This window comes from Lichenostomus cassidix, chromosome 7, assembly GCF_008360975.1.
Source record: "Lichenostomus cassidix isolate B80296 chromosome 7, HeHo_3.0, whole genome shotgun sequence".
Taxonomy (NCBI): Eukaryota; Metazoa; Chordata; class Aves; order Passeriformes; family Meliphagidae; genus Lichenostomus; species Lichenostomus cassidix.
This window is the reverse complement of record NC_139488.1, coordinates 23813327-23826125: the sequence shown is the minus strand read 5'-3', so window position 1 is coordinate 23826125 and position 12799 is coordinate 23813327. Positions and strand designations below refer to the sequence as shown.

General features: G+C 37.4%; 1 protein-coding gene across 2 annotated transcripts in view; it reads left to right on the top strand.

The window, feature by feature from the left end:
• The window catches only part of XRCC5 (X-ray repair cross complementing 5), a 50256-nt gene that overhangs the window by 12726 nt on the left and 24731 nt on the right, over positions 1–12799 (top strand). For both annotated transcript variants that reach the window (XM_085066859.1, XM_085066858.1), the window contains exons 8-13: positions 1594–1732; positions 3786–3898; positions 7312–7374; positions 8046–8183; positions 8827–8917; positions 10157–10284. In XM_085066859.1, the coding sequence (XP_084922985.1) occupies positions 1594–1732; positions 3786–3898; positions 7312–7374; positions 8046–8183; positions 8827–8917; positions 10157–10284 (672 nt within the window). The remainder of the gene's footprint in view (positions 1–1593; positions 1733–3785; positions 3899–7311; positions 7375–8045; positions 8184–8826; positions 8918–10156; positions 10285–12799) is intronic.

Sequence of the window (12799 nt, the reverse complement as noted above, 5' to 3'; positions counted from 1 at the left end):
TAATTCAGCATTAAGTTAGGTGCTGCTGCAATTTTTTTCCTTAAAGCTAAGAAAATAAAAGATAAAACAACATCCAAATAATTAAGATAGAGATTTTTATTTGCTTAGAAGCCAGTACTTCTAAAACTGTGGCTCCCACAACAACTTTAGCTTCATCATATTGTACACATGTTGAATAACTAAAATTCACAATGTACAGAAATAGGAGTAATTGCTATCTATTCTTTAGCATTCAATGGTATTGAAGTTGATGACCCTGCTTAAAAATGCTGTGATAGAAGGTTTGGCATCAGTGAGATGTGAGACTATATACATTTCTTAAGCCCTAGGCATGAGATGAATTTTGGATATGTGTGTGTAAAATGGTGGGTGTAAATGTTTTACCAGCCATTGTTTCAAATCTCATCTGTTGTTATTTCAGACTTGGAATGAAAGGTCTATTTTTTCAGCTTGTTTGTATTGTTTGGCAGAGCTTGGACCCAGTCTGTTTCCCTTACTGTTTTGGTGGTTCCTTTAGTCAGTGCTAGGAAGAAATAAGTGTATTTAAAGACAGAAAATGTGCAAATTTCTAGTTATAGTTGATAAGTAACTATGTAGAGTGGCAGTATTGATGGATCTGGTGAAATGGAGATTAATTGGTTTTTATTTGCACATAAGACTGAGTCTGGTATTATAAAGTTAAAATATATCTAAGTTCTCAGAGATGGATATACTAGCCTTGAAAGGCATCAACTTTCTATTTATAGTTATTCATAATTTTTTTTTTTTTAATTAGGCTATTGTGCCAAACCTGTGCAGATAGGCAGAAAGAGTCCCCTCCTGAAGGTGTTTACACACAAAATGAACTAAGTTTGGGAGAGTAAGCAACATGAACTGAGTGACTGGCCTGAGGTCATACAGCAGTCCCATTGACAATCTATTCTGTCTTTACTGTTTTCTGCTCAGCTCTACATTTTTCTTCTCATGTACTAACTAACTATACCATCAATTTCACTTAAGCAGAGAAAAAAGAAAGAGGTTTTATTTCCCTGTAGTTGGGAAACAGTCACTCATTGTAAATATCTATTCCTTCTTTCCCTTCCCAGTCCCATAATGCAGCTGGGATCTTTCTTACTTTCGGGGAAGTTGCAGTAAAATGAGATATTTTTATCCTGTAGCATAGTAAGCCTAATGGAAAACTTGGCCAAACAAGCTGAATGAACGTTGGGTCCTCCTTTATCTTTAACATATTTCTTAATGCTTTGTCAAAAGTATTTGTATAGATGGAGGTAGTAAATTGCATAGCAAGAAAGTTACATGGTATCCTGTGAGTAAAAGACTTCCACAAATGACTTAACCTACAGGTTTAGTGAATACCCAAGACAAGTATGCTGTCAATATGCTACAGTTTATATGTTAGGTCTCATACAGATGAAGCAGTGCTGAAAGCACTATGGTGGCAGCCAGAGATTTATTATTTGACACTGTCTCTATTAGTCCTTTATTGGCAAAACAATGCAGCACTCAGGCTAAGAATGTTTTGTGTGTTCTGGTAAGTACTCTGGATCCCACTGAAATGTTAAACATTCCTTTTCTTTGAATTCTGATATCAAGGTCACAGAAGAGAGGGTGAAAAAGCTTTGGATGATTGTGGATGCTAAAACCCTCAGAAAAGAGGATGTGCAAAAAGAAACTGTTTACTGCTTGAATGATGATGACGAGACAGAGGTTCAGAAAGATGATACTATTCAAGGTACGACATCCTTTGTGTGTACCCTGAAGACAAAGGGAAAATAATCTCTTGAACTCTTAGGTCACCTAAGTTTTTTTTGAGTTTTATACCTTCAAGCCTACCTGTGGTCTTAGAATGTAAGCACTGTAGGCTGATGGAACACAGAGACTGTTACATGAGACTCTTTGTCTTCACATATTTTAAAAAAATCTTACTTTGCCAACGGTAGGGATAATGATGACAATAGGAATAATAATAATAGGGCTAACAACAATAATAATACCAGACGGAACTTGGAAGGACCTACAGCTTCCTGATCTATACTTCATGGAGGGCTATACCTCAGTTCTGTAATGAGTAGTGCTGTTACCTCTATTCTGTTTTTAGATCCTCAGTTGTACTGATAACATAAATGCTTTCATAGCACTGCTTTTTTGTAGATGAGCAACTGCTCTAGTTATTTTGCAACTGGAAAGATGAAGCCATCAAAGGAAGGTTTAGTGTTCAAGAGTACTAGCTTTGCTGTACTGTAACAGGATCAATCTGAAGTAGTGGTATGCAGAATACTTTTTATGACCTGCAGCTTCTTTCTGAGCAGATTAATTTCCTTAGAAGACTGCAGGCCCCAGAAACAGCAGGAAATAGTGTAGTTACTTTTAAAAAAATGAAGCTAAGTAAATCTCTTTCATTTTTTGTGATTGTATAGATATATTTTGCTACTAGTTTTTTTTCCTTTGCTGCTTCAATCCCACACAAGTAGGGCAAATATATTAACTATAAAGAGTAGAACTATTCACATAACAGTATGGAGAGTGCTGTCAAATTAATAACATAATTTGAAAATTAAGATAAATACTGTATTTTTTATTTAATCTATTTGAGTTTTAGCATTCATAGGTGTTTCATAGCAGTATCAGATAAAGTTCTAATAACAATGTGACCTTCTTTAAGCAGAAGTGATGGTTAGAAGCTGGTCTAGTTATGTTTTATAACTTCAAAACTATGGATAAAAAAAGTCCACTTCTTAGAGTGAATGCATTTTGAAGGATATGTGGCCATTCTCAGCCAATCTTCTGACTACTTAAGTTAGTAAAGTAGTTGTGGCATAGTAGTAAAAAGAAGTGGTGAGCAGTTCAATTTGAACAAAAGAGATAAAAGATTTCCCTGTCAGAGGTGTGATAGATCTTTCGCTTAAAGAGCTACTGCTGCCTCCTGGATTTTTGTGACTCTTTTGAGAAATGTCATAATTAGGCAATATTTTGTATTTGCAGCACCCATACTGAAATTTCTTTTATTCTGCCTGTGTGTTTGCTTTTCAGTTTGCAGGAAAATGTATCTGCTTGTAGGTTTTTTATCCAGGGATTTATCTCTGTTCCTTCTGCTTTCTTCACACCTGAGGAATATCATTCTTAGTCTGTGGCAATATAATAAAGTGATGATGTTACAGGGAGGATATTGGAGCCTGAGATAGGGGAATAAGCAGTTGGTACAGATGATACCTCTGAGAAATTACAGCTTCCTATTTCGTGGAGATATACCTGTAATGTATGGCATGGGAAGTAAAACAAAGAAATATATATAGAAAGACCAGTTCTGCATACAAGAGTGTTCTGGTTTTCCATTGTGTACCTTGCTTCCACTGTTAGCACATTTTATTCTCTGAATCTCTTCTGGTGTCATCTCCTGTGGTATGATTTGTGGTATGTTTGAGGTTGCTTGTATTATGTTTGCAGAGAGTGTTGCAATCTGTTTGCTGAATTCTATTCTGATTTGCTTAAATCTATTCTGTGAGTGTAACTTTGTTAGGCAAGATGTTCCCTTATTTTCTTTCCTGCTCTCTGAGGGTACTTGTGTTACATAAAATGATGTACAAGGAGTGCAACTGCTGTTCGTGGAGTACAGAATGTGTCTATGGGTGTGTGGTTTTTTTTGCTAACAGGGAGAATAATTTGATGAGCATGTGTGGAACGTAGCTGTGGGGCACGAATGCATTGTTAAAATATTCAGAGAGCTAATTTCGGTGTTAGAATTGTAGGCCCATATGCTTACCAGATGCTCTTCTCTTGTTCTCCAGGTTTTCGGTATGGGAGTGATATAATTCCTTTTTCCAAGGAAGATGAAGAGCAAATGAGATACAAAACAGAAGGGAAGTGTTTTTCTGTTTTGGGATTCACTAGATCCTCTCAGGTGCGATACTTAATGTCTTCCTATTCAACTTCTTGGGTTACTTAAGACAATTGATTTTGGTTTGAATTCACTAAGGTCATTTTAGTGTATTGCGTTTCAGTACTGGGAATGGGGCATCTGCAGTCAGGTATGCAGGGGTGACTTATTTGCTGATTCTAGTACATGTAAGCAGTATGTGGTCTTGTGAAGGAGAGAGGCTTGTAAATGTGGCCACTGGACCCTCAAGTGAAGCCAGAGCCACTGAACTCATATCTCTGCAAAGTGAAGACAGAGGTATTGTGGTCTCATTCCACCTCACAAACTTAAGTAGTGATGCAACAGAAGATGGTCAGTCTTCTCTTCAGCTCATGCAGCAGCCTTTCTGGGCTTTGTCCAGCCAAGAGTATGGCTGCTTCTTAACAGAAGCTTCTCCCTCAGCATTAAAGTAATGTTAAAGCAAGCCTGACTCCATTCATTCTCAGTTCCATAAGGATTAGTTTGTGAAGCATGACTTGCTTCTTCTTTCCATTGTGACAAAAACTAAATGTAGTGAAGACTTCTTAGAACTTGGACAAAGGTAACATCATTCAAAAACTTTCCATATTTCCATGAGATGCTTCATGTTTGTAATGCACTTATCTCTGCTTGTGGTATTGACTTTGCTTTTTGTTGTCCCTGACAGTTGTAAGAAACTTACTTTGAGCAAGTATCTTAATAAAAGTTATCCAGCAAAAGGTGATTTCCTGCAGGAAATCCAGGTCTTAAGCATTAGCAAAGCCTTAGGCAAAGGCTTAACAAAACTCTTCTTGAAGCAGGACACATGAGGAGAAAGAGACATGCAAGTGCCAAGTAATTGCTGTGAATGTTAAGCTGCTCCCCGTCTCTGAAACTTTACTCATCTTGGAGTTATCCACACCCAGTCCTCTTCACCAGTCAAAATTGAAATGATTTCATAGGGCAGTTCTACACCTTCTGTTCTGACAGCTCCCAGCCCTCCTGCTCTTTGAAATCTCTCACTGCCTGGACAGAGTAGAACCCTTGCTGAAGGGTTCTACTCTTGCTGAACCCTTGCTGAAGGGAAATTAGTATCTTTCCTTCATTACCTTTACCATGAAGGAAGGATACTAATGAAATAGGAAGCATTTGTGGGAGCTTACTCCCAAATGGATGTAACTAAACATCCTCTTACTTTACAGTACAGGTGGCACAGAGGCTCTTGCACGTTGCTAGATATGTCATTAGACTACCACAGTGCAGTGTTCCAAATACTAACTGAGGAGCCAGGAAGTTATGCTGATTTACTGAAATGAGGAGCCAGCCTAACTGGAAGCTGTAACCTGGTTACTCCTTGAGGACTTCCAGAATTTAGTTGAGTAACATGGGAGCTTGTGCACTGCAAGTGATGAATCAAGGAAACATCTTGTGCTTGAGCTTAGGTGCCCTAAATTGGCCAGAGCCAGAGAGGTGTTAGGGAGTGCTACCTCCTGTACCAGAAACTGGATCTAATAAGTGAAATGTGTCTGAATCCAGTATTTCAATGAGACAATTTCTTGGATCTCTTAATACATTATTAGCCTCCTGTTGAGTCTTATTGTTGTCATCTAGTTCTGTAAGATGCATTTCACCATGTGCAGAGTTTTCTTATGCCAAAGGTTGGCCATCTCTTGTAACTTAAAGTCTGACTTTACTTGAAAATGGAAATTAAGAGGAAAACAGATGACAAATGCAACGTTTCTGTGAGCAAACTGTTATTCACGTGGATTTTTATTTTCCCATCATTGGTCAGATAGTGTTGTAGTACCTTCAAGTGTATAGTTAATAATTGTAGGGTTGCAGTTAATTTTAGGAATATTTTTTGAGTCACATAAATATGCATAAAAGAATTAACAAATTGGTTTAAAATTTTTTCAATGTACTAAATATTGTTTGCTTTTAAGTTTTATGATGTACTTCTCTTGTCTTTGGATTTCATAATGAATAGAAATTCCAACTTAAATTGTGCCCTTGTCCTGTAGCCAGGAGTGTGAGTAGTTATGCCCAGTAGTAGCTGCACATACCGTCAGAGGAATAAAATTATTCAGGTGTGCTTGCAGGATTAAAATTACAGTGTATAGATAATGACATCAGGAAGGTTTTAACTACAGCTGGAATTTTTAAGACCCAGTCATTATCTTAAATTTTGCCTCCTAAATTTTATTGTTTGGAATAATAAAACTGACACTATTCAAATGTATGTTTTATATTAAATTTTTTCTTTTAAAAACTTCAGTGGAAAGATAATTCATTATTGACTAGAAAAACTGGAACAGCTCCAAATACATAATTAAATAAGGAATAGAACCACCTTATATTATTTTCCCAAGTTGTTCACATCCCTCAGAAAGAAGATCAGAGGCTGCTTAAACTTTGATTTTTAATTTATAAGCCAAGCCATGTAAATCGAGAAATAATACTTGAAAATATTACAAAGGGACAATTTCTTTTGCAAACAAAAGAAGGTGTAGTGATACACACATCTAGTTATTTATACTATACTGAACATAAAATTTCCTGAGCATTTAAAGACAGCAGTAAAGAATGATTGCAGGTAGAATAATCTGAGCTGAAGAATCATGCTGTAATACAGTAAACAGGTCTGCTCTGGTGCAGATTGTCACTGACTTCAACAGCCTTATGGTAATTCGCTAAATAAAGAAGATAAAATAAAAAGATGAACTTAATTTTAAAAAAATCAAAGATATAATGAAGTTAGTTTTGAGACTGTAATTTGAAGAGTTTTTTCTATAACAGAGAGGTTACTTTAACCAATGTCCATACTGGTGTATGACCTTTGTGACAGGTGTGTGTGTGTCAGCCTCTGTAACTCCAGCTATTCCAGTGATGCCCCTTGATGAAACAATTTTTTGCTTGTTTTAGATTCAGCCATGTTCATGAACAGAATAAACTCTGTTAACAGAAGTGCTTCTTTGCCAGCACAGCTGTATATACTCTGGATTGCTGTTGAAGTAGCCTTATTAATTAAGGATGTGACTGTATGCAGCTCCTTTTTGATGTATCTTTGCTAGAAAAATGTAATAGCACAGATGTGGTGTCAGTTAGGTTTAGATCCTTTATTAATTACTGTAGTTTTCCACACTGACTTTTGAAATACTGGAGTATAATTCAGACTGGTAACAGCTGCAAGTACTGCTGTCTTTCATTCTTGCCCATCAATAGGAATCTATGAGAATATCCTGCCCAATATGACTGAATATCCATATTAAGTGATAAATGGAGCTATAAGATGTATACAGGGCTTTAACCTCTATGCACTGCAATTAAATTTGGTGGCTTCTCACTTGAGTAATGTTAGTTGTTTTGTAATTTAATTGATCCAGTTGCATTAGTGACCTTTTCTTTAGGTCAGGCTAACTCTTGACCATTTGAATCTGTAGATCCAGAGGCATTACTACATGGGCAACCAGGCTCTGAAGGTCTTTGCAGCAAAAGATGATGAGGTAAGATGAACTGAAGTTTTAAGGCTGAAGGTATTGTGCTGTGGAATAAAAAAAAATAGTAGTGACACTGGAGATTGTGCTGGTTTTCTGTGTTAATAAATACTTTTAATGCAGCTTACAGAAATGTCTTGTTTCATTGCCCAGTAGGGTAAAAAGAAGTTGGATTAAGCCCCAAATGAATACATTATCTCATGAATAATGAAAAACTGGTAGATATTATGTTTGTGCAAGGGCATGAGGAAATTGAAATTGGTGCTTAAGTCCATTCTCATGCAGAGCAACAGTGAGCCCTGTCACTGTGTTATTTAGAGCAGACCTCCAAAGTACTGGAGGTAAAAGGCTCACTGCGGTGCTCTGGTAAGTTCCTTTAAGGGTCTGAATTCCCTTCCTTTCTCTGTCTCTTGCAAAACCTCTGTGAGTTCGTCACACCAGGTGAAATAAGTGGAACGTGCTGAATCAAAAGTTGGCTCAGCTTTGAATGGATCCACTATCATGATGAGATTTGACCTTTCTGCTTCTTTGATTTATGAACATGAAAAAATGATTGTGTTAAAGTTATAGCTGAAATGGAAACTATTCTGGACTAAATCAATGCTGTTTAATTCCCTGTGAAAGATGTATTTCATGATTAAGAACTTGCATGATTCTGTAGACTTCTTTTTTCCCTCCAGAATGCAGCAGTTGCTTTTTCTGCGCTTGTTCGTGCATTGGATGAGTTGAAAGTGGTGGCTATAGTGCGCTATGCTTATGATAGAAGATGCAACCCACAAATTGGAGTAGCTTTTCCGTATATTAAGGATACATATGAGGTAATTTTTCAGTCTTACCCTTCTGCAGAGAGACCCAGAAGCAACACAGTATGTCAGAACTTTTGCAGCATATGTTTCCCCTGATCTTTCTTACGAGAGACTATTGAAAGAGCTAAATACGTGCAGCATGGCTGAGCAGTGACGGAGGTGGGGGCGGACACAACAATCTTCAGACTTTTGAAGGGTATAAACATAAAGCATGGAAAGGAATTATTTAGGGTGGTATGAACTGGAGGAGGTATTTGAATAAAGAAAAAATGAGGCAGAGAAATGTTAAAAAACCAAACCCAGCTTCTGACTTTGAAATACAGTAAGCTGTGATAAAACCTCCCAAAGCGCCAATATATGGGATATTTAAAGCATGGATAATTGGAACTCTGTACAAGGAGAAGGGATCAGATGGTCAGGGAGGTCTTTATCCCACCAGCAGAAAAATGAGTGTAGCCATCACTATGTTATGAAATATAATGCTGAGTTTCATTCTGATTAAAATTGTGTGGCTCTGTAAGTATTTTAAGTGTTTTGATGCACAGAGACATTAGATCTTCAGATTTTTTTAATGTTTATATTGCCCTGGTATGGCACTCTGGGGGTACAGATTTTTTTTTTCACTTCAGGCTAAGTTGTTTTTCCTCTTGCACAGTGTCTCATCTATGTGCAACTACCCTACATGGAAGACCTAAGACAATATGTATTTTCATCCATAAAAAACAGTAAAAAATGCCTTCCTACAGGTAAGACATTTGCCAGTCAACTGGAAAAGTAACCTGCTTGTTGTCTTCTAATATGCTCTAAAACAGTAAGAATATTTGGCTCTCCAATGAGAACATAAGTTTTGTTGTTACTTTGGCTTAGTAAAAAAAAACAGGTGTCTGGGTGTCCATTATGGTGATGTCATCTTGCAGTGTAAATGTGTATCAAAGCTTTGCCACTTCAGTTGCAGGCTGTGCAGACCTAAGTTTGCAGGCAATATTTCAGCTGTCCTGTTAAATGACTTCTGGCTCGGGTTATGGCATCATTAGCCTCACGGGATCCTATGATAGAGAGCTGAGATTAGTCCACTGTATCCTTTGATCTTTGAACTCATTTGTGAGATAAAATGGCCAAACCTTGTGGGATCCACAGTCTATGATTAGCTAGCTAGAATTAGAACAGAGGCAGCTTCTCTGTTGGTGCAAAGCTGGTCCTGTAGCCGTTTGCAGTATGGCCTGTTAATATAATGTACAAAGGCAAAGACAGTGTTTTCTGTGGAGTGTTACTAAACATGCACTTACTGGTCCAGATTGAGGTGGATGGCATCTTTGGAGAACATGCAGCCAGACAAAGCTTGACTTGCTGTTGTGAGAGTTTTGCACAGCAATGAGTCTTAAATGGAAGTAGTTTAAAATCCATTCCCACTTCTTTCATTTGCTATGAGAGATGCATTGAATGGGCACCTGCACGTCAGGGTATATATAGCATGCTGGTTTGTTTCTAAAACAGTTTCTATTTTCTTGCCTGTAAGCAGTCATTTGACAAATCTAAAACCTGTCTTACCAAAGCGGTAGTTGGCTACTGTGAACAGTGTTAATTTGCAATCATAACTTTAAAAATTTATATTGTGCCATTTAGTTTTGCAAACCAACTGTTCTCCTTATTTTCTAAGTGGCCTATAAACCTTCTGTTGCAAATGAAAACATCTTGAAAAAGAAGAAAAGTGAAAGTAGAAAGGGAACAATAATTGAGGTCTTGGGGAAAAAGTAAAAGGCTTTATGACTTTACACTGTAGTCCTTAAATAAAGCAGGGGTTTATTATTGTGTCCATTATCCATATTCTTTACTGGCACATCTATAGCTGCAGTGTATTCTGTGGCATGTAATGACTTGGTGAAAATCTCCCATTGTGAAGCGACTCTTCATTTATAAATTGTTTCAAGAAATGCATCCATCTGCAAGTGTATTTAATTTTTCTTTGTGTGTAATTGCTGCTTTAGCGGATCAGTTGTCTGCTGTTGACTCACTGATTGATTCTATGAATTTGGTTCATGAAGATGGAGAAACTTTTGAGGACCTATTTAAGCCCAGCAAAATCCCAAACCCTCAGTTTCAGAGGTTATATCAGGTGAGATGAGCTATATGATATTTTTTAAAAACTTCTTTTGTGAAGGCTTTTCACCTTTCTCTGATTCACATTGGAAAGATCTGCATTGTGAAAATGCAGATATAAATCTCTGGCATGGAAGTGTGGGGTGATTTCTGTTTTGTCCCTAACAGATTTATTTTTAAAATTTCCAGTTTCCAGGAAGCAAGGGAAATTATACCTGTGCTGAGGTGTCTGCAACAGCATCAGTGATACTCACAGGCACATAGACTAGGCAAGTGAAAACCTGCATCTCAACACTGTGTTGTGGACATAGATTCAGTCTTTGGCTTTTGGTCAAAGAGAAAAATTGGCTGAAAATCAGGGATATCTTCAGCTTCTTACTATGTGTCCCATAATTTTTCTGTTCATTGTTGCATCTAGCAGTGGTTCCGAACCAGGTCAGTCTAAGGTGAACTGGATCACTAATAAATAGTTAACATTGTTGACATTTAAAATGTTCTGTTGGGGTGTCTAAGCTGATGCACTTTACAAGCAAGCAGAACAGTTCACACTTCCTGCAGTTATTATATCAAGCTGTCTCCATTTTGATTTACATTCCTTTCATATCACAAAGACTTTCATTGCAACTGTGAGGATGAGAGACTTAATTATACACTGGAATTCAAGTGTTCAAAAAATGACACAGCGAATTCAAAAATAAGGAAAATTATGTTGCAATTTAAGCAACTGCAGAATTGTACTGGATACAAAACCATGGAGATATATTGAGTGTGTGACTCTGTGCTGAAAATTGACCAAAAATGGTATTATAGCAATCATGTTCATCATATCTCAGCAATTCCACAGGATTTATTTCAGTTTACAAGTAGGAAGAAGATGCTTTCTTAAATTAAGAAAACTTATCCTAGCTTCCCAAAGCCTTGCTTCCTCAGTGTTGTCAAAAGAACCAAAGGTTCTGAAGGTCAATGTATGTTTCAGGAAACCATGTAAGCCCACTGTCTTCAAATCCTACTCTGATTGACATCTGAAGAACTCGGCGTTCTCTTCAAGTTCTGCCAGTCATATCGAAAAGACAGTGTGTAAATGCATGCAGAATTGGATCAGTTGGAGGTTATTGCAGGGCAAAAACTTAAAATGAACTGACCTCTGCACAGCTCTTATTTTAGGAAGGATTGTTAAGCTTGGATATTACAAAATAAATGTGGCTTTGCTTGTAAATGAAACACATAGGGATTTTGAATTTCCTGTTATATTGTGAGATACAGTTTTGCATTCTTTTTGTTTAGTGGATGTCACCTATCAGTGAAAGATGGTTTTTTTAGGTGTGCTATTTATTTGTCTTCTGAAACTCTGTGATGTTGGTGTTCCAGCACTTGAGTCAGTTCCTGCTGGAGAGAATAACTGAGTAACTTGCTAGTTTTCCATAGAGGATAATAGGATTTTGTAAGGGTGAATGCTACTGGTAGGAAAAGTATTTATTGACAGTTTGAATGTACAAGGCAGTTTCTGTCTATGCTGTTTAGAAAGCCCTGAACTACCAGTACTCCTAGTTCTTTCTTTTGGCCACACACAGCCCCGTTTGTTTGTCTTATTACAAAATTGCTCTTAATCTGTGTAAGTTGCTCTTTCCTTTGCTGCAAAGATGTTCCAGATTCTTAGTATTTTACTCTTAGGCCAAGTGACACTGCTGGTTTCTTGAGAACTCTGAGGAAAAATTCTGCGTCATCTTTTGACTCTAGCCAGTAAGTGGATTGGGCTGAAAAGAACCTATAAATGGTTTTGAAAAATAACTCTGAAGAAAAGGATGAACTCCTACTTCATTTCCTTGCTTTGTTGCCTCATGAAGATATTTGGAATGATAAGTGACAAGAGCCAGAATTTAAACAAAAACATCAAGCTAAATTATATCTCTGGAAGTAGTGGTAGGCATCAAGAAATGACAGAGTGGGTGAAAAGTAGTTGCTAATGCTTGCTGGAGTGGAAGATGAGGAATATCCTATATCCAGACTTTCAGCTTTTATTCCTTACTTCCAGAAAAGCCTAAGTGAACTTCTATAGCTTTTGTAGTGGCAGACTTCCAACATTATTTTTTAAGTTGTCCCTCTTAAACATAGGGATTTGAAGCGCCTAAGACATTTGGGGAATGCAGTGCATTTTATTTGCTAGCTAAATAAACAAATTGTTCCACAATGGTGGCTCTCTGTAGAGATGGACGTGTCAGTCTGTTGGTGCATATTTGTCACTGCTTATCACAGAATTGATGATGTGAGAAGCTCACTTCATCATGTCCACTAACCAGTATCTCCGTGTGCCCCCTGTTCCCGAAAGCTGGCTATGGCTCTAAAAGTGGAAATGGAAGGAAATTAGGAAGAGCAATGAGGAGCGTTGGTGACAACATGCATGAATAGAACAGTGAGTCTGGAAGGCAGTGACAGTGTGGGTTACCTTCTAGCTGTGAAGGTAGGAGTGATTCTTGCTGGACACAGAAGGGGAAACAAGGTTAGGAGGAGCTGTGTTGGTTTAGAAACTCCAG